The sequence below is a fragment of the Musca autumnalis genome, unplaced genomic scaffold, assembly GCF_047663935.1.
Source record: "Musca autumnalis isolate F117 unplaced genomic scaffold, ASM4766393v1 scaffold_3, whole genome shotgun sequence".
In the NCBI taxonomy this organism is placed as follows: Eukaryota; Metazoa; Arthropoda; class Insecta; order Diptera; family Muscidae; genus Musca; species Musca autumnalis.
Genome location: NW_027411866.1, coordinates 69,830,070 through 69,852,522, shown reverse-complemented (window position 1 = coordinate 69,852,522; position 22,453 = coordinate 69,830,070). Strand labels below are relative to the sequence as shown.

General features: G+C 35.8%; 1 protein-coding gene across 1 annotated transcript in view; it reads left to right on the top strand.

Annotated features, from left to right (window-relative positions):
- The first annotated feature begins 368 nt into the window (after window positions 1–368).
- Window positions 369–22,453, top strand: part of Cph (BCL11 transcription factor chronophage) — an 82,444-nt gene continuing 60,359 nt past the window's right edge. The window contains exons 1-2 of the mRNA XM_073979559.1: window positions 369–3,072; window positions 3,222–3,712. Of these exons, the coding sequence (XP_073835660.1) occupies window positions 3,676–3,712 (37 nt within the window). The 5' untranslated portion in view covers window positions 369–3,072; window positions 3,222–3,675. The remainder of the gene's footprint in view (window positions 3,073–3,221; window positions 3,713–22,453) is intronic.

Sequence of the window (22,453 nt, the reverse complement as noted above, 5' to 3'; positions counted from 1 at the left end):
ACCTGGATGACTGAGAGAGAGTAGAAAAGAAAACAAGTTCTCATATGGTGGTGTTGTTGTCTATCCATTCGTTGTGTTAGTGTTCCCAAATAGTTTATGCAGAGCTTAAAGAGCAGCAGACAAAGAGAAAGATTGCGTACATGATTCACTAGACGTGAGAGAATTTACCCTTTGATTCAGTACATAATTAATAAAGTGATGGCGTTGACGGTGGATGTGACCGGCGGAGGCAGTGGTGATATTAATGATGGTGGTGGCATGTTTGTGATAAGAGTGGACTTCTTGCGTACATATGTATGTATGCATGTACAAATGTATATAGGTCCATGCACATTAACATACCTTAAAGGTGGACCATTACTGTCAGAGACAGATGGACCGGAGTAACATAGCGATTTGATGGGGGTTAGATTGGAACACAAGTGAATTCACCAACAACCAGGTTAAGTCCGTACAATTTGAGACTGTATGAGTTTGTGTTCTTTTCCATGACAGAGAGATATATTTAGTGGCCGTGGTGTGGACGGTTTTACATATAGTACCTAACCAGAAAGAGTTAAATCATTGTATCGATGAACTTTACTCTTTGTATGGTCAAGCTTGTTGTTGGGGTGGAAAGTGTAGTATTTGACTTACAGTAGGCGAAACGTATACATAACGCGGATATACATACATACATAGGTAAGTACATACATATGAATATGAAGGAGAAATGCAAAAGGAAATATTTCATTTTCTTAAGAAATTAGAGTTGGAACGAACAAATTAGAATATCTGATATGTATTATCAAAAATCCAAGAGATTTGGAACAGAATCGAGGTTTCTCTATATGAGAAAAATATTAGGTAAATAAGGTTGACATGCATGTACGTATGTATGTGCAGACAATCCTTTCAACATACATATGTATGTATGTATTTGCATATAAAAATGTCCTATTGTATGCATGCATGTGTATGTAAATTACGGAACGGATACTCATATGTGACTGCGGAAATCGCTGCCATCACCCACCCAAACAGTTGTACCATCGCACATATGTGGAAGCTTGGACGTTAACGTCGCCGCAAACTTCGGAGCAACGCACTGACAGTGAAACTTTACAAAAAACAAAACAATTGCAAACCACTTACCACAATACCATCATCGCAAACAACTACACAAGACCACCACCACTATCCACCACCACCGTTCAAACAAACTCCCCGTCTTTGGGCCAAAGCTAGTCATATAACGAATGAGTGAGAGAACAAAGAGAGCTCCAGAGAGGATGGTTGGTCGCCTACGTCGGCGTTAATATTTCTTTTTCTCTTGAATCTGATTGTCATCCTCACCGCCCAGACAAAGTATTGAATAAAAGAGTAATGTCGAAATTAAACCAAAACAAAATAGAACCAACACAAAGGAGACAGAACAAAAACAAACTTCTCTAAACTAAGTGAAGCATTGTGACCGACGAAACGCGTTGTAAGTTGCTTGGCTTGTTTGATTCACATTGAAGAGAAGTAGCAACGGCTAAATGTTTACGAACGTATGTATGTTTGTAAGTTTGTGCGGACTTTGTGTGGACAGACGGATACGTGTGTGGACGGATGAATGAATTGGTTGCTTGGTTGGATCGAATAGATTGGATGGACAAGCTAAGAGCTTCTTAGATGCAAACGGTTGGTCGCGTTGCGAGGACGTGAGTTTGTCTATTTCAAATGTTTGTAACCGACGCGTTTAGTGCTTTGTGTTTTCATCTCGAGTTTTTCTATTACACATCACAAGTTAATTCTCGGCACTCCCCCACTAGCACTGAAGTGCTAATATTCCGTTATTCTCTTCAGACAATAGGAAATTCATACACGCGGACTCGCGCTTTACAACCAAAACATCTATCATTTCAAATCGAAAACAATAACAAACCTACAAAAAGGAACACTGCGCCGGAATTTCTAAAATTTATGCCGACTATCATGGCAGCATCCGTAGCAATTGTGACAACACAAACGATAAAATAAATACACACACCCAACAACATACATACATGGCACGCACTCCTCAAAGGGTACATTTGTGAACACATTGGATTTGCAATATTGAAGATTGGCACTCACTATTGCCGCCGCTCTGCGATTCAGTCGGTGTTTTTGTTTACTCAACGACTTGTCGTTTTGTTGTGAAGTTCATCATTGGCGTTGACGATTGCGGTGGCCACGCTACGCATAACGGTAACTCACAGTAGTATCCACATCACATACGTAAAGTTTTGATAGCATCGCTGCTACGACGCTGTTAGTACAACCAGCGTCACTGCAAACGTTAACACCACCACCACCCTCCGCCGCCGTCAAGTTGCTCGACAATTCACAACACAGTCATATTAGCCGCAATCAAAAGACATTCGTGTTCTGAACGCCAAGTGCTTTAGACAGAAGAGCGCGCGCGACTCTGTGTCCACCCACAATAACGTAGTAAATAAAGCACAACACAACGCAGACAAAAACAAAATTACAACAACAATAACACATCCGTTTGTTCAAAACGCGTTCTCATATGGAAAGAACAATAACACCTGCCTGTTCGTTGCTTCCTAAATTCCTCTTATCAGCATTAGGAGCAGCAGTGAACACTAAAATAACACACAACCCTCTCCCGCGCATTCGCCATCCACCTAACCGCCCAACCCCACCGCAGCTGCCCCAACAACGCAACCCCCTCGCGTAACCAACAAAACAAAGTCACATTTACAAATTCGCATCAATGCTTCTTAAACACCGAAAATAAAATTGAATTATCTTCACGTATGTGTCCGCAGTCACTCACAGGACATCGACGTGTTCGGACCTAACAAAACCACCAAGTGACAAATTGTTTATTAATTAAAAATTGCCATAAACAAAAAATAGCAAAATAATCACCACACACCAACACATCTCAACTCGTTGCTCGCACACTCCTCCGCGCTTCACAGTCCTCTTTGTCCGTGAGTTTTAGACGATGTTTCACTTATAATCACGACGTCGCCAGTCAGTTTTTTATTCGCGATTTACAGCCCTTTTTAAACGAATATATTTGAATTTTAAGTGGTAAAAATAATTACATATTCAGTGTGCAAAATGAAAACAAAGCAACAACAATAAAAATCCAAAATAGCAAATCTATTGAAAAAAATAACTTTTTCGAATATATTTTTTCTAACACATCGTCGTCCAATATTACATGGATAAAAACAAAGTGTGCAAGGTTCCTATTGTCTCTGTTCTTACTTAAAAAAAACAAAACAAATCTAAAAAATAAAAGAATAATATATTTTTTCTAACAATGCAATAATTACTATAACAATCATAACATTCAAATCGAAGTAACAAAAATAAATCAAAACCAATGTCCTTTCAAAAAAAGGAAAAAACAGCCCAGGAAATATAGAAATAGAAACAACAATAACGCAAGAAATAAATCTTCATACGCATCTGAAGTGCCGTCGCAGACACTATCAGCCAAAGTCTAATAGCATTGCGTTTACCTGTGCAATTTCATTGACCATATCATAATTCGTTAACTGCATTCACGTTGTAACACGTTGTTTGGATGAATAAAACGTTGAGGTGTCCTCGCCTCACTCCCTCGCCCAGCTGCTGCTAGTGAAGAAGTGACAGTTTCGCAGATCCATTTTCAAGTTGCGACAAAACATGCGAATTAAAATGCCTGCAGTGAGAATTGCGCAAGGTTAGTTACCCACATTTTTCTTAAATTACGAATTAAAATTTAATTTAAATTATGTACATATGTATGTACATATATGTATATGTTCATACATACATATATATGGATTCACTTATAAATATCAATAAGTGCATTGCTTGGAAACATTTCAAATTTCTTACTATCGCAACATAAACAGAGAAATACGGACGTTATTACAAGTAATCCTTTGTCATTGCTTATTGGATTTTACGAATAGTTTTATAGTTATGAGATGATGTTTTAGTTTAAAGGAATAACAGCTTTACATTTTAATACGAACTTTTTGTTATAAAACCTCAAAATTCGCGCACTATAAAGTAATAAGAGATGACTTTTAATAAAGGTTCATGGTCAAAGAATAGAATGATAATAACTATACTATTTATCTTGAATGTACGATTATTAATTAGTATGTATTAAGATATCTTATCAAATTATAAATTCAATACATAAATCCAACCATAATACTTGATATCTTTAACGAAGCCGCCAATATCGACTAAAAATTATATACCTTCTGCCGGACATAAAAAAATCGCATAATTGTCCCACAAAAATTCCAAAAGGGCAAGGGAGACTTCTCTCATATCAATGAGTGCATCACGATTCTTACTAGCTCAATAGGTGGTGCCATTGTATGCACACTCGCCTTGCACGCTGATTGCCTGGATGCGATTCCCAAGCCAGGCTATATCAAATTTTCAAAAGTGGCAAAAATACCTTAGTATTTAAGCCATGTAAAAATTCTTACAAGTGGTGCCTTAAGAATTAAGGCTTGTTCGGACTTGCCTTATTTCATATTCACATTTTAATTAATGACCTGTTTCACTAAGACGATTCGATTGTACTGCAATCCTGAACGCCGTCGGTGTATCATGTTTTCGCAAATTCACAGTATATTTTTATGTATTCATCCAGGCCACGATCACGCCATAGATTAATTTTGACAACTGCTCTGATACTCAAATGGGTGTGTTTGTTTTTATATCCAAATCACGCCAAACTTAATTATAGGGGAATAAAAGTAAATCTCTTTGGCGTACAGAACACATGATTGTTGTTGGAGTTAAACGCTTCGTTTTATAAAAGAAATCGCCTCATATCAAAGAAAAGATACTATTGGTACCAATTCATACATATTGTCGTAAAAATAATAATAAAACAATAACGTTAAAAAAGCGTTATGATGGCTAGCACACCTAGTATTTTCCAAGCAAATGAATAGGACAAAAGGTGTGTATTGGTCACGATGACACCGGAGTTCTTATCAGACTGACGCATTTAGTGACGTGAAAAATTCGATAAACTAGTAATCGGACAATTGTTATTGAAATAAAATTATGTTCTTCTGGGAAGGAAGATTCGTTCAAAAGTAAACATTGAAACCTATTTATAATAGAGTACAGTCCCAAAAAAGGGAAACCTCAATAATTTGCATAAAACTGTTGATTTCTTGCCGCCTCCCTTTCCATCTGAATATAATGCCGCTTAATCAAAACCATCGGTTCTCCGCAACAAATATTCCCTTGGCCCTACAAATTCCCCTGTAATTCAAACCCGATATTTATCTGTATCGGTTCTAAAGTAACAGGATTATGTAATTAATATTTCCTTTAGCAGAACATCTGAATTGAACGAAAGCTTAGTGGTATTAGTAACAATTCGACTGTGAAATAATAATAATAATAATAATTAAAATTTACCCAAGTCTTTAACAGTTTTCTATAGTTGTCCCCAAACCATAATGTACTCGGCACAGACGATTCGTTGTATGTCACGTCACGCGCTGAAAACAAGAACCACATGAAAAAGTGAAGATGAGCCAAGTTTGTTCTTGAAGTTTTCATGTGGTTGTTGTAACGGGACACTCAGCGTCCCGTATGTGCCTGTGCCGAGGCCTTGACCCTAAAGCCTTTTAACAATGGAATTGTTCGCATTCCACTACTAATGGACGAACTATTTTCAGCATCTCTGGCATAAAGTATACTAGTGTCATTCTGTAAATATCACTCTTTTAATCAAAGAGTGCCTAAAAATCGATTTTTTCAGAAAAAGCAGTTGTTATTCTATTTTGACTGTCCAGCATGGAGCTAACCAGGGGGGTTAGTCTGTATTGTGATGCGCTTGCGTTTCATATTTTCTTAAGCGCTCGGCACAATCAATACTTGTCTCCTGCCGTTTTTTACACACCTTTTCAACACTATTCTTATAACCAGCTCATATCCTATGCAGTGGAAACATGCTAAGATTATCCCAGACTATCCTATATATCTAAAATATTCGAAAAAATACTGCACAAGCAAATAACTGACCATATCCACAGTTTTTCTTTGATAATTGATACACAATCTGGTTCCCGGGCCGATCATAGCTATGTGAGTGCATTAGTGGACATTTCGGAATCTATAACATGTGCGATAGATGATAACAAAGTTTGCTTTCATGTTCTCCTCGATCATTCTAAAGCATTTGACACAGTTGTCACCGCAACCTCGGTTTCAAACTTAGAAGGTTATTCAAGAAAAGACCTCCAATTCTCTCTGTTTAGTGCCTTGTCATCTCTTCATCCACTTGTTTCCGCCATCTATTCTTTGGCCTGCCAATTCTGCGTGCACCGCCATGTGGCCCGAATTTATACGCCTTTTTAGCGGGCTGCATCTCGATACGTTTAAATATATTGATGTCGTTGTATAGCAGATACAGCTCGTGGTTCATACGACGTCGATATTCACCGTCAACGCAGATTGGTTCGTAGATCTTTCGAAGAATTTTTCTCTCAAACACGCTAAGCACTGCCTTATCTGCTTGAGCAAGTACCCATGCTTCGAAACCATACATCAGCACGGGTAGTATCAGTGTTTTGTAAAGCGTTATTTTTGTTTGACGAGTTGTGGCTTTGTTTCTGAAGTGCTTACTTAAGCCAAAGTAGTATCTGTTGGCCAATAAATTCTTCTTTTTGTTTCAAAACTAATGTCGTTTGTTTTGTTTATAGGAACCAACTTCAACAGTTGGTCCGATCTCAATGGACGCATTGCGCGTCGACACCATCAACTTGGTCTTCTCGCCGTTTACCGCCAGACCCACTTTAGCAGATTCTCCTTCGACCTTCATAAAGGTATCGGTTACTTCTTTTACTGATCGTCCCATGATATCTATATCATCAGCATAAGCAAGTAACATGTGGCTATTGGTGTAGATTGTGCCATTTCTTTTGACGTTTGCCTCTCGTATAACCTTTTCTAGCAGGATGTTGAAAAGATCACACGAAAGGCTGTCTCCTTGCCTGAAACCTCCCTTGGTACAAAACTCTTTGGAGAGGTTCTTTCCTATTTAAACTGAAGATCGTGTGTCAGTTAGAGTCATTTTACAAACCCGAAAGAGCTTTGCGGGGATACCAAATTCAGACATGGCTTGGAATACCTTTGAACGTAGCGGGCTGTCGAAGGCTGCTTTATAATCGACAAAAAAGGTGGTAGGTGTCGATCTGCATCTCTTGGGTCTTTTCCAGGATTTGCCGCAGGGTAAATATCTGGTCAATGGTGGACTTGCCAGGTCTAAAGCCGCATTGGTATGGTCCAATTTTTTCGTTGACCATGGGCTTTAGTCGTTCGCACAATATCCCTGGCACTATCTTGTAGGCTATAGGGAGAAGACTTACGCCCCTATAGTTGGAACATAAAGTCTTATCCTCTTTCTTATGGACGGGACACAGGATGCTCAGGTTCCAATCGTCGGGTACGCGTTCTTCCTGCCAGATGGAGCTAACTAGATGATGGATACACATTATCAGGTGCACAGCACATACGGAAATTAAACAAGTGGGAAAAGGCTATAGTCGGTACGGGGCCGACTATGTGATACCCTACACCACTACCTCTGTGAATAATCTTTTCACTCGAAAAAATTTCGTTTATGGAGATACGAAAGTTTTCACCTATCTGGCTTTTATACCAAATGACTTAAGGCGAATTAAAAAATTAATTAATATTTAATTTTATATTTAACTACTGTCGACATCACCAACATCAATAGGCTTCTATCTCTGTGAGAAAATTTCGTGATGATCCGATCAAAATCCCGACCTGTAGTGTGATTGCAGAAAAAGTGGAAAAAGGGATGCATTAACGACTATTGCGATATGTCTATTATTTGATTACCTACGCCAACCTACTTTGCATAATTTCATATATGGGATTTGCTACTTTCTTAGTCAGGCTTTGGTTTTAGAAGGTCCCCAACCAAAGGTGTGATATCCGTCATTACTATTAAAATTGCAAAAATGAGAAGTTGGGTTTTATTAGGGACTATTGCGATATCTTCGTTGTTTGACCACCTACTACAACCTACGTTTCATCGTTGTAAAGGTGATATTTTCTACTTTCATTGCCAGGTTTTGTTTTTTGTATACCCCTTAAAGAAGCTGAGATATTCGCTTTGGAAAAAACGTTGTCTTTTTATCCAAATAAGTTTTTTGCCCATTCCGACCCCTAAATATTATTCAATAGGCTTCTTCCTCTTTGAGATCCCCATTAACTCTCAAAATTTCGTGACGATCCGATCAAAATTGCGGCATGTAGCGTGAATTTCAAAAAAATGGAAAAATGGGATGAATTACCGACTATTGTGATATCTCCGCTATTTGTTCACCTACGCCGACCTAGTTTGCATCCTTGTAAAAGTGGAATCTTCTACTTTCAAAGTCAGGCTTTGCTTTTGGAAAGTCCCCAGCCAAAGCTGTGATATTCGTCATTATAACTAAAATCGCAAGCATGAACATTTGGGGTTTATTTGCGACTATTGTGATATATTCGTTATTTTATCACCTACAAGAACCTACTTTACATCATTAGAAAGGTGATATTTTCTACTTTCATTGTCAGGTATTGCTTTTGGTATACCCCATATAGAAGCTGAGATATTCGCTTTGGAAAAAAAGGTTGTCTTTTTATCCACATACGTTTTTTGCCCATTCCGACCCCTAAATATTATCCGACCATCACCAAAATCAATAGGCTTCTTCCCCTCCGAGACCCATCAACACCCAAAATTTCATGACGATCCGATCAAAATTGCGACCTGTAGCGTGATTACAAGGTTTAGATGGACAGACGGACGGACGGACACACATACGGACCAAATCAACTCAGCTCGTCGAGACATTCATTTTGATATATATAAGTATGGGTCTACGACTATTATTTCGATGCGTTACAAACTTTTTGGCCAAAACCAACTTATAATACCCTCCCCACATAGTGGTGTAGGGTATAATGATGACCTCAAAAATATTTTTAAGTGGTCCACTGCAAATGGTCTTTTATTAAATCCACATAAGTCCAAAAGCATTATTTGTTATAAAAATAAAAACATGTCCTTGAAAAAAAGTAGATATACTACTGGATCAACAAAAAATTGAAGTTGTATCCAGTGCCAAAAATTTGGGGAGTAATTTTTAACTAACTCTTAGCTGGGAAGTCTGCTAAATTGCGTGACCTGGGGATAACCCATTCGTTCACTCCACCTCACATACGTGCTCTCGTAGCGAAAACCTTCCTGGTACCTAGTTTAAGTTATAGCCCCGAGCTTTTTGCGTATTGGGACGCATCGAGCAAACGCAAATTAAATATAGCTTACAACAGCATTGTATGATATGTCCACGGGATTCGCAGAGCAGAACATGTGTCACCTTTTACTCGTTCGCGTTAGCTTCAGTGACTTTCTAAACATAAAAGCTCTAATGTTCCTACATAATGTCATAGTCAAACAAAAACCCATTTGCCTATTTAAAAGATTAAAATTCAACAGATCTAATAGAGGCAGAAAAATAGCATCCCTAATACGCCGTAGTATAGTATCGGATTGGCAATTTTTTATTTGTACCATACGTTTGTGGAACTCTCTACCAAGTCAATTGCAATGCATCAGCAACGTTCATACATTTAAAACTAAACTTTTAAATCACTTCCGGAATATTGATTCAATCACCTAATCCTACATCAATTTTTCTATTCATTATTATTATTTAATACGTGTTTTTGTATATTTTTTAGTTCACTGCATTCATTTTGCGTGGCAAATGTTTAATTTTAATTTTTATTAAAATTTTTGTATAAATTTTAAACTTTATATTTTAATCATAAAAGGATATGTATCTTCAACAATAATCCTGTGCTTTAACTTATAAGATTATTTTATCTGGTGGACAGTAATAATTAATAAAAGAAATAAAACAAGTAAAAAAGTATCAGTCGGCTTTGCCGACAGAGATATATCCTCAGCCTGTGTATATTAAAACAATTTTTTCCAAAAAAACGAATGTAGGGTTTTTTAAAAAATGTTGGGCGCATGCAGCGACAAAAATGTTGATTAGGATTAAAGATCAAAAGTTTTACGGAGGATATACTTAAAGGAATGGATAGGCATAGGCCTGGAACTATGGACTTGCCCATCGTAATTGAGGCAGCGAACGCAAGTTGCTTCAACAAAAATCATAGTGACTCAATTGCAGGTCTTCAAGTGAAGTTATCCGAAATTTTGTGTGGGAGGTACCGGATGGAGTGGACAAATATAGTCCATATTTAAACCTGATCTATATCTGGTAGATATATTAGGATGTGTAAAGTATGGACCAAATAGGCCACTCCCTTTAAGAGTTACCTACGAACAATTTTTTGAACATTTTTGAACTTTTGTGGGGGAGGTGCCTGAAGGAGTGTACCGATATGGCTTATCTTCGAACTTAAACAATGTTTGGACAAAATATTACTAAGGCCTAATTTTGGACCGAATCGGCAGATCCGTTCGAGAATTATCTTGCGCTCCAACCACTACACACGATGTCATAGGGGTTTTTTGCAACCTTCAGGCTATTTTCTCAGGAAGTTTGGTCTTGCCCGTGATGAAAGTTGTACCGTCATATGGGGGGACAGTGAATACAAGTTGCTACAACAAAAATCAAAGCGATTCGAGAACAGGTCGTAAACTGAACTTATCCGAAATTTTGTGTGGGAAGTACCCGAAGGAGTGGACCAATTCATGTAAATCTGGTAGACATTTCACGATGTGCAAAGTATGGACCAAATCGGATAAGCCCTTCAAGAACATTTTCGAACTTTTGTGGGGGAGGTACCGGAAGGAGTGGACCGATATAACCCATCTTCGAACTTAAACTAAGTTTGGACAAAATATTACGAAAGCAAAATTTTGGACCGAATAGGTTGATCCGTTCGAGAGTTATCGTGCGCTCCAGCCAGCCAGACAGACGGACGGACATTGCTAGATCGACTCCAAATTGTCTGAAACACATTTCGTCCAAACATACTAGGGGTCTAAAGCTATTATTTCGATGAGGCACATTTTGCCCGTATGAAAGTGTATATACCTCATTAGCATAAATTCTGAGGGTATAAAAATCCATATATAGTAACATACATATAATAACATAAAATGTTCTCATACCGACACCGTTAAAGTTTTTTCAAATATTATTTTTAGTAAAAATATTAGCATATCTATCACACATAGCCAAATCGACTCAGCTCGTCGAGACATTCATTTTGATATATATAAGTATGGGTCTACGACCATTATTTCGATGCGTTACAAACTTTTTGGCCAAAACCAACTTATAATACCCTGCCCACATAGTGGTGTAGGGTATAATGATGACCTCAAAAATATTTTTAAGTGGTCCACTGCAAATGGTCTTTTATTAAATCCACATAAGTCCAAAAGCATTATTTGTTATAAAAATAAAAACATGTCCTTGAAAAAAGTAGATATACTACTGGATCAACAAAAAATTGAAGTTGTATCCAGTGCCAAAAATTTGGGGAGTAATTTTTAACTAACTCTTAGCTGGGAAGTCTGCTAAATTGCGTGACCTGGGGATAACCCATTCGTTCACTCCACCTCACATACGTGCTCTCGTAGCGAAAACCTTCCTGGTACCTAGTTTAAGTTATAGCCCCGAGCTTTTTGCGTATTGGGACGCATCGAGCAAACGCAAATTAAATATAGCTTACAACAGCATTGTATGATATGTCCACGGGATTCGCAGAGCAGAACATGTGTCACCTTTTACTCGTTCGCGTTAGCTTCAGTGACTTTCTAAACATAAAAGCTCTAATGTTCCTACATAATGTCATAGTCAAACAAAAACCCATTTGCCTATTTAAAAGATTAAAATTCAACAGATCTAATAGAGGCAGAAAAATAGCATCCCTAATACGCCGTAGTATAGTATCGGATTGGCAATTTTTTATTTGTACCATACGTTTGTGGAACTCTCTACCAAGTCAATTGCAATGCATCAGCAACGTTCATACATTTAAAACTAAACTTTTAAATCACTTCCGGAATATTGATTCAATCACCTAATCCTACATCAATTTTTCTATTCATTATTATTATTTAATACGTGTTTTTGTATATTTTTTAGTTCACTGCATACATTTTGCGTGGCAAATGTTTAATTTTAATTTTTATTAAAATTTTTGTATAAATTTTAAACTTTATATTTTAATCATAAAAGGATATGTATCTTCAACAATAATCCTGTGCTTTAACTTATAAGATTATTTTATCTGGTGGACAGTAATAATTAATAAAAGAAATAAAACAAGTAAAAAAGTATCAGTCGGCTTTGCCGACAGAGATATATCCTCAGCCTGTGTATATTAAAACAATTTTTTCCAAAAAAACGAATGTAGGGGTTTTTAAAAAATGTTGGGCGCATGCAGCGACAAAAATGTTGATTAGGATTAAAGATCAAAAGTTTTACGGAGGATATACTTAAAGGAATGGATAGGCATAGGCCTGGAACTATGGACTTGCCCATCGTAATTGAGGCAGCGAACGCAAGTTGCTTCAACAAAAATCATAGTGACTCAATTGCAGGTCTTCAAGTGAAGTTATCCGAAATTTTGTGTGGGAGGTACCGGATGGAGTGGACAAATATAGTCCATATTTAAACCTGATCTATATCTGGTAGATATATTAGGATGTGTAAAGTATGGACCAAATAGGCCACTCCCTTTAAGAGTTACCTACGAACAATTTTTTGAACATTTTTGAACTTTTGTGGGGGAGGTGCCTGAAGGAGTGTACCGATATGGCTTATCTTCGAACTTAAACAATGTTTGGACAAAATATTACTAAGGCCTAATTTTGGACCGAATCGGCAGATCCGTTCGAGAATTATCTTGCGCTCCAACCACTACACACGATGTCATAGGGGTTTTTTGCAACCTTCAGGCTATTTTCTCAGGAAGTTTGGTCTTGCCCGTGATGAAAGTTGTACCGTCATATGGGGGGACAGTGAATACAAGTTGCTACAACAAAAATCAAAGCGATTCGAGAACAGGTCCTAAACTGAACTTATCCGAAATTTTGTGTGGGAAGTACCCGAAGGAGTGGACCAATTCATGTAAATCTGGTAGACATTTCACGATGTGCAAAGTATGGACCAAATCGGATAAGCCCTTCAAGAACATTTTCGAACTTTTGTGGGGGAGGTACCGGAAGGAGTGGACCGATATAACCCATCTTCGAACTTAAACTAAGTTTGGACAAAATATTACGAAAGCAAAATTTTGGACCGAATAGGTTGATCCGTTCGAGAGTTATCGTGCGCTCCAGCCAGCCAGACAGACGGACGGACATTGCTAGATCGACTCCAAATTGTCTGAAACACATTTCGTCCAAACATACTAGGGGTCTAAAGCTATTATTTCGATGAGGCACATTTTGCCCGTATGAAAGTGTATATACCTCATTAGCATAAATTCTGAGGGTATAAAAATCCATATATAGTAACATACATATAATAACATAAAATGTTCTCATACCGACACCGTTAAAGTTTTTTCAAATATTATTTTTAGTAAAAATATTAGCATATCTTGGTTATAAGTTTTGATATATAAATGGTTATAATTTTGTTTTAAAATATTATTTTTGAAAATTTACAAAATGTCTAAAAAGTGAAGTGAAGTAAAGCCTCGTTAACCATGAGGCGGCTTCGCCATCGATATGGGACAATCACTAACGGACTCTAAAACTGTAATATACCATACTTCTTCCTTAAATATCAACATTATGCAAAAAAGGAACATGTTTTCTATTGAATAATCAAAAATTATTCTAAAATTTACAATATGAAGCACATTCTAGCAGTTAATTGCAGCTAATTTAGGTACAAAAAACATAACATTACTAAAATTAGATACGTTTACCACAATATTTGACCTGACAAATTTTTCACATTAACCCACCATATTATATAATATGAATATATTGACATTTGTAATTACTTTTTCCTTGTAAATTATTGTGATTTCTATTCTTCAGTGATTGTCTTTTAACGGTATAGAATATATTTTTGATATCACAAAACGTAAACAAGATATCACAACATATACCTACCATGAATTTTTCGTAATACCCTGAAAAACACATAGCCGCGTGCATCCACAATCAATCTGTGACACAAAATGCCACCTAAAAGGAGACGATAGATCTTCAATAAATTCATAATTTTCTCTTTAACGGATTTTTTCTAGCACTAGTAGTTTTCGAGAAAATCGTCGCTGGCGTAGGCGCCCCAGTGGCGAAGCCGTCCCATGTTACCATATTTTAGTATTCCGAATGGCATTAATTGGGGTTTTGCTTTTGAATACCAACTCCTGTGGTTGACCAATTGCTAGTTGACATAGCATAGCATGGCTTCAAAATGGATCGGATCAAGTTGAAAAACTACTCTTGGGTCTTCTTACGGAATAAAAATTCTACCTAAGTATGAAGATCAGCAAATTGAAAATCTAGTAGCGAAACAATTTCAGTCAAAAATACCCAGCTAGCATTTGGAAGATTGTTTTTTCAAAAATCACATTGCGGAGTCTTTTTAGAGTCCTTTTGGTGATCAAAAACTGATTAAGTCGCTTGTATGATCAGAAAGGGACTCGAAAGTGACTCCCTGTAATGATTAAAAAGAGTTCAATTTAAAATACAACAACAAGTACAATCACAAATAAATCATTGAGGCGTTTAAATTTGACTATTTTTTCGTTATTTATTGTTATTATTATTGAATTCTCTAACTCATTTTTTGAGTTACCGACAAAAATCGGTAAAATTAAAATGCTTATAATTCGGTAATTAACGAAAAATGTCGGTAAGTTAACAACGAAAATAAAGCTGTCGCTTAGTCCTACCGATACCAACAATGTTGTCAACTTTTATTTACAATTGCCATTCATAATTTGGCGTTTTAATTTTACCGATTTTTGTCGGTAACTCAAAATATGAGTTACAGAATTCCACTACTGAAGATTGAAAAATGCTTAATCAAAAAAGGGTCATGCAGTCGTTTGAAAAGTGATTAGAGTTATGTATCTTCTAATCATATTTTGAAGAGCTAGGTGATTAAACACTGATTTTTTCAAACATAACGGGTTGGTTGTATATAATTCTTACATACACTTTCTACAAAACTTTGATATAAATATCACGTATAATATTATGAATATTGAGAAAGACAACACATGTCCAGGTTTTGCCAAGTGAAATGAAGAAACAGTATACTAAAGGGATAATTAATAGTCATAACAAAGCAGAAAAGAAAACAAAACAAAGGAAAGGAAAGAAACAAAAAACAAAAAAGAATAAAAAAAAAATTCTTTTAATTTTTTCGTCTGATAAAAAGACTCATAAATGATTATAAACATGACTCAAAAAATTAATCAACAAATCACCAATAAATGATTAAAATACGACTCGAAAAAGACTTTATATACCATCAGAAAATGGGCAAAAATTACTCGAAACTAATGCAGAGGAAGACTCATTTGCGATTTGTTTAGAAGAGTCGCCTGAAGTTACGTTTTCCTCCCGACAAAGGAGTCATTTATGATCAGAAAATTGTTGTTGTTGTCAAGGGCGGGTCAAAAACGTTTTTAATAAATATTATTCAAAATTTTGTATAATGAAAACAGGACTAGAGGTACATCTCGGTATCTAACCAATATTTAAGTACAATTATTCTATGTTTGGTAATTTTGGGGAAGACTATATTAAAATTTATGCAAACGAAAGTTAATGCAAGACTCTGCAAATCATGTCTGCTAACTGCTTCACTTTTGGTCTTAACTCTTTCAGTGTCAAAAATAATTTCTGCCCATGTAAAAATATTGCTAAATATCAAATATATTTGCTATTTATTTATAAATATTTACTTAAATTTTGTAGTAATTCAAACTAATTTTGTTTCGAATTGTCTTATAGAAGCAGGTCATAAATTTCCATTAGTTTGAGGGTTAGTTTGCATCTGTACAACTTGAATTTTAAATTAAATATGTAAGTCATTTGGAGATGTATTTTTCCACGTTTTGTTAAAGCGGCCATATGTATATTGAATTATTTACTTCCACTTCTACAACTCTATTGGGCTTGGTAATGAATTTTTGTGTCCATTCATGTTTCATGATAAAACATATTACATTAGTTGTGTTGAGAAGGTGTTGAACTAATTAACCATTGTTCTTCGTGAACGTCTTATCGAATGAAAATAAGATATGGGGCGCTCAGGCACAGTCGGTATTTTTTCTTTATTTATTCTATTTGCATTACAAACCAAAGCCAACAATAAAATTACCACAAACACTGTACAATTTGAGATAAACGCAACTAACAGCACACGTTAGAATCACTGCGTGCCGACGACAACGATTTATCGCTAAAATGTAACAAATTGAAATGTTTGTAGGGACACATATGCTGCACACACGAATGAAATAACACCTTGCACTGCTAGCCACCCACCCATGCCTTCTTCCTTCTTATATTCGTTTGCCTCCATGTCCTATGTCCACTTTTTGTTGTATCAAAAAATACACATAGAACCCTCGTGCATACATTTCATATTTATTTGATAAATATACGTCTGTCTGTCCGTTTATACAATTGGTCTTTCGAAAAAAATTCAAACATTCCATTAGATTCATGTTATGTCGGAGTATTGGTATTTGTTTAGCTGCGTTGTCTTATCACTATGTTCTGGAAGAAACAAACATCAGTTGGAAATGAGTGGTGCTTGGGAGCGAGTACTGTAGTATCGGGGTTTGTACTCCAAATTACTCTTGTTCGATTGAAGGTATAGACATATATACAAGCATGTACATTCATATTATTTCATTCAGATGACATGGAAACCTAACAATCTATTTCAGTTGGTATCTCAGTATTGTGTTCAAAACCCATCGGATCCATATGCACAAACTTGTATGTATACAATTGGTACAATCATTTTGGTCTATCTTGTCGATAGAGAATTGGTTTTTTTATTTAAACGTCCATAATTAATTGTTTGTTTTCATATGATAACTTTATAATTTCCGAATGGGCCCTCTTCACAGCCAATCAGTCAGTTGAACATTGACTCAATCAGTATTTATGTATCTAAGAAAATTGAATTTCTTTTTGTTGGTGTTGTTTCCTTTTATCTCCATCTCGATTAGTTATTATATCTTACCGTCAATTGAATGCCAAAAACATATCTAATTAAAAACAATCATATTTCGATTCCGGTTGTATTTGATTGAATTTCGTCCCACATTCTAAACTATCTAACCAAATAATGGTACATGTCCTGATAATAATCACTGGATCGTGGGTTGTTCGAATAGCGGCACAAAACCCTGAAATAAATCTATTTTTTGAGTGCAAATCCAGTTTCCAGAAAAACGCGTTTTAAGTTGCCCATCACTTCCCATCATAAATATATTATTACACAAAAATTAAACTAAGTACATACTTGGACCATATTTTTTAAACAGATAGCCAGATATCAGTGCTAAATTTCTGTGCAAGATCAAGCATGATTTGAAGTGTTTTAGTGTTTCATAAACTTTTTATTGAATTATGCCAAATTCTAGTAAATGAGCTGTATCTTGTTGAGTTTTAGAGATATATGGATGCAAATTTGACACAAGATAAAGTAGAAGTCGTAGTAAAAAAGGAATTTTATGCGTTATGACACTCTTTGAGTAAATGAGTGATATGCATGTATATATTTATTGGTATAATTTTTGGAAATGTAGGTACACGAAGATGCAATGATGATGTACTCTTGAAATTGTAACTTAAACTAAAGGCGGTTTCTGTGAAAAGCAGAGAATTTATAGCCATAAATGCAAAAGCTTTTACAATATTTAATTTATTCTACTGTCTACACAGAAGTAATTTGTAATGAAGTTTAAACATTTTAATAAGACTGCTTTTATGTTGATAGATTTAAACTAAAAATATATATTATTAAGAAAAGCGTATGTGTTATTATAAAAAATAATATGCAATGCATTCGGTATTATCGGAAGACGTAACCCACAAAACTAAAACTTTACAGGAGAAACAAAAAACGTTAAAAAATGAAAACGGTGTTATAAAATATCGAAAGTTTTTAGAATCGTGTTTTAAGACAGAGAGGAAATTTATTTTTGGAAAAAAATGATTTTTTTTTAGAATTTCAGAAGCTGTGTGGTTTACGTCTTTTGGTATTGTACGAGTATTTTTCTAAAATCCAAAAGACGTAACCCACAGTTTATTGAGCATAAATTTAAAGAAACTATTATAAATGAAAAATTATAATCAAATTAGAACTGACTTATTGTCCTACTCGGTTAAACTAACTTTAAACTAGCAATCTGAAGGTGTTGGGTTCAATTCCCAGTCTTAACGGTGATATTTCAATGGACCAAAATTAGGTGAATTGTCTATTCCAACCAGCACTACAATTACAAGTGTATTAGACGATATTTAAAACATCAGATCCAGAATATTATATTTATTGTGTTATTTAAGTCAATATATCGACAAAATATAGTTAATATATATTAAGTGATCTGTAACAATTTAAATGTAACTTTTAATTCTCATAAGGAATGTAGCTATAAATGTAATGACAATCACTTGGAATTAAGTGTATTAAGTCTAGCAGGTGCTGAAATTTCTTTTTTTGAAACTTTTAGCCTCTGTGCGTACAACTAAGGAAGACCCACTGCTCCAAAATCTCCAGAAATTGTCTGTGGTAGAGTCTGGTAGTTATCTTTTATATCAGTTTTAAAATAGATTACACCGCTAAGATCAAACGCCACTGTTTGCAGTTTATTGGATCTCCTGTTTATTTGCATAAGTAGACAATACAGAAAAGTTGAGTTTTTCTCTGGACCTATATCAATATACCAATCTCAAACCATTATAAATGTTAAACCACGGGTTGATAAGAACATTTTTCGGCAAACTTACATTATAATCGTAGTTGTCTTTAAAAAACATCTTTGCGTTAGACTGACGAGAATTTTGAGCATATACACGTTTCCGTATCAATGCCTCAATATTCTCGTTACGTGCATGTTTTTTGCTGTCAGATGTTTTGAATATTCACGTTCGTTCTTTCTCTTGGAAAAATGAGCAATATCGATACGACCTGCTTTAGATCCGGGTTTCATTTGTCTTGCATTGCCCTCCGAATAACCACTTCCTATTGTCCGATTAACATATTGCTTTCCATATTATTTTAATTATGCATTTTTTTGAAAGATCATTAAAAACGGTTCGAAGTAAAAGTAGTTGATTTCAAAATTAACTAAAAGGATGGTCTTTGTGATTTTTGAAAAAGCTACCATCCTTGAAATATCGTCACCTAAGAGTCAAAGTACACATATAACTGTTAAAGTAACTACACCGTGTGATAGGTATTTCCATAAGCTTTCATACGTTACCCGGCTCTAACCCGGTTTTGAACCTGGACTTTCGGGTCAAATAACAGGACAACCGGATCCACCCCCCGTGGAAATTAACATTATACTCAATAAACCCTCTCTCGGGCATTATAATTGCTGCAAAAATTAAAGACTACATTGTTTGTACTGCTGTTTAATTTACAAATAATGTGGGTTACGCCTTTTGTGTTTTATGAAAATTACAGTATGTTGTTACGTCTTTTGGCATTTCTTAAATAGGATCGTTATTTTTAAACGTAGACGCTTGAAATTTTGCCAGATCATGTATTTTAGCTTAATATATTAGATTCCATCAAAAAACCAATTTCGATTTTCATGTCGGTTACGTCTTCCGGCATTTATGGTGACGATATGTAATGTATATTTCCATAATATCACATTCAAAAGGGTTCGTTCGTAGACCGAAACATTAATTATAACCGACTGACATATACAGATCAACAGAGAAAAATGTCTTCATTATATCATTCTGCAGATCGTAAGGTTGGGGTTTGGACAAATCAGGTGTTATTGACGCATAAAAAATAATTGGTTGCCAACACTACGAATGTTAAGCACCCACACCTTGCACAGGTGAAATTGCAGATGTTCTTTTAATTTATTGTATTTGGATAGCATGACCAAAGTGTTATGGTCTTATTCAATGACTGAATGCACAACGACCACTAGCAACAACGTTGTTGACTTAATTTGATTATCGACCAAACGATGCCCATTAGTATACCATACCTATGATTGTTTTCGCGATTAAGCTTTGCTTGCGAGAACACATTTGGCTAAATTTGTTGCTGTTCGAGTTTTTGGTTCTGGTTTGTTGGTAGCCATGACAACTCCTGTCTATTTATTCGAAAAAACATTACAAAGCCGCAAGGATAATAACAATAATAAGAGCATAAACGCTGTTGGTACACGAAACCAGCGACTTTCACAAGATATCGACGACAACGACGTTGTTGACCCAAGGTTGCTTTGGAAATGGCCAGATGTGAGGTGACTGTGCCAAGCACCACATAGCGTTGTTAGAAAAAAATAACAACAGTCACTGTCACCACGTCATTCTGACGTGTTCAAAGAACACAACCGAACCAACTCACTCACATTAATCCAAATTCACATGTACAACCAAACAAATCCTCACACTACGGCTACTGGCCAAACAATAACATTATAATTAAAAGCATCTAAAAGCCAGTAATGTATAAACTTGTCACGAGCTGTCAACTTAAACTGCAATAAAAGAATCCTGAGTCCTGTCAAGCTCGACTCGACTCGGCAACTTCATTTTTGTTTTCCTGTCGGACTCGGACTCGATTGAACAATAACTACACGTGAATACAACAAAACATTCTCGTACCACCATGTTGATGCTGCTGAGTATACTTCTGCTGCAGCAAGCATAATTATGGGAAGGACTCGAGGGGCTAAAGCCTTTTGTTACGCACCAAAAATAGCTTATTTTTTCCACATTTTCATGCCTTTTTTCGAAGTCATACAGTTTTATACACGTTATGGTATTTACAATTGTAGACACATACAAACATATACATTCATATATGCATACTGCATACATATTTCCACATGCTTATATACATACATACTTAGTGTTTGTGTGCTCATAGATGTCCTAATATGGACCATGGGCATACTGTATATAGTTATGTTTAGTTGGGATATAGGGTCGTGCTTAGTTTTGGGGTAAACGACTGGATGTAGAATCCCAGAGCATGGTTGGCAGACAATTGCTTATGTCCGTAGTTCCCTCTTCTGCACATGGACCCTGCTGTGCTGAAAATGAGTGTTAGTATGTATTTGTTTGAGGCTAAGGAAGCTACTAGAGTGGAGATATCCTCTTGAGTATGTTGTCACTAAAACAGTATATTGCCATGCAATTATGACATTGAAGCAGAATGAATTACCTTAAGCGATTGAATTTTACTGAATTTTAATTGACAAACGGATAATTAAATGGGGAAATAGGAAAGATGTGGAGGTGACTAACAATATACAGGATCTAAGAAGGATTTGTTGTACAGCAAAGGGCGAATATATTGGTGTACAAAAAAACAATTTAAGTAACACCTGTACCAATAATTTTGCTATCGGCTGTATATTTTTAATTTTTTATTTCACATTGTGCTTGCTGTCCTTGCGCTATGTATTCTGTATGTGGCATCTCGGCCACAAACTCAGATACGTATGCACATATATGCATACATATGGATTGGTGGATAGATACGCGCCATGTATGCACTCACTCGCCGACGAACATGCCGAGCTGAAGAATGTTTGCGGCAAGAGTACTTCGGTTTTTTGTAGCTGCATCATAATCAGCCGGTAAGCACATTGCAAACTGTATTACTTCCGTTGCGGCGACTTGCAGCTTTACCACACTGTGATTCAACCAAGTATGAGCGATTGTTTGCCACTTTCTTTTGTTTCCTTACAAAGATTTGTCTCCGTTGTTTTGTTTTCTTTGTGCCCTATCCGAGGGGATGGGTGTTGGGGCATTTCATTCGCTTGCACTGATGGCCTAACAGAAATTTTCTATTAAGACAACTATGTGTGGTTCTATGGGATGTTCGAAGTGGTCAATTTATTTCCATATAACAGTTTGACCTGTGGTAGAGTTAAGCTAAAAATTAGCCGATATTTTTCATTTATTTTATTTTTCACTTCAATTGAAAATATATTGGTGTATATTTATAATAATATGAAATCTTTTTTAAACAATATTTTTATCTGCTTTACCCTCTGAAAATCCAAAATTGTGCGGTAAAGGTAAGCTTACGGGCATAAAAACGCTATGTGTATAGACATGTCTACCTGTCAGTCTAGCATAATAAATTTAATGTTTTTATTTTGTTTGCTTTTTTGTATTTTTTATGTTTTGATTTTATGCGATTTTTCTTCTATTCTTGCGTTGCAC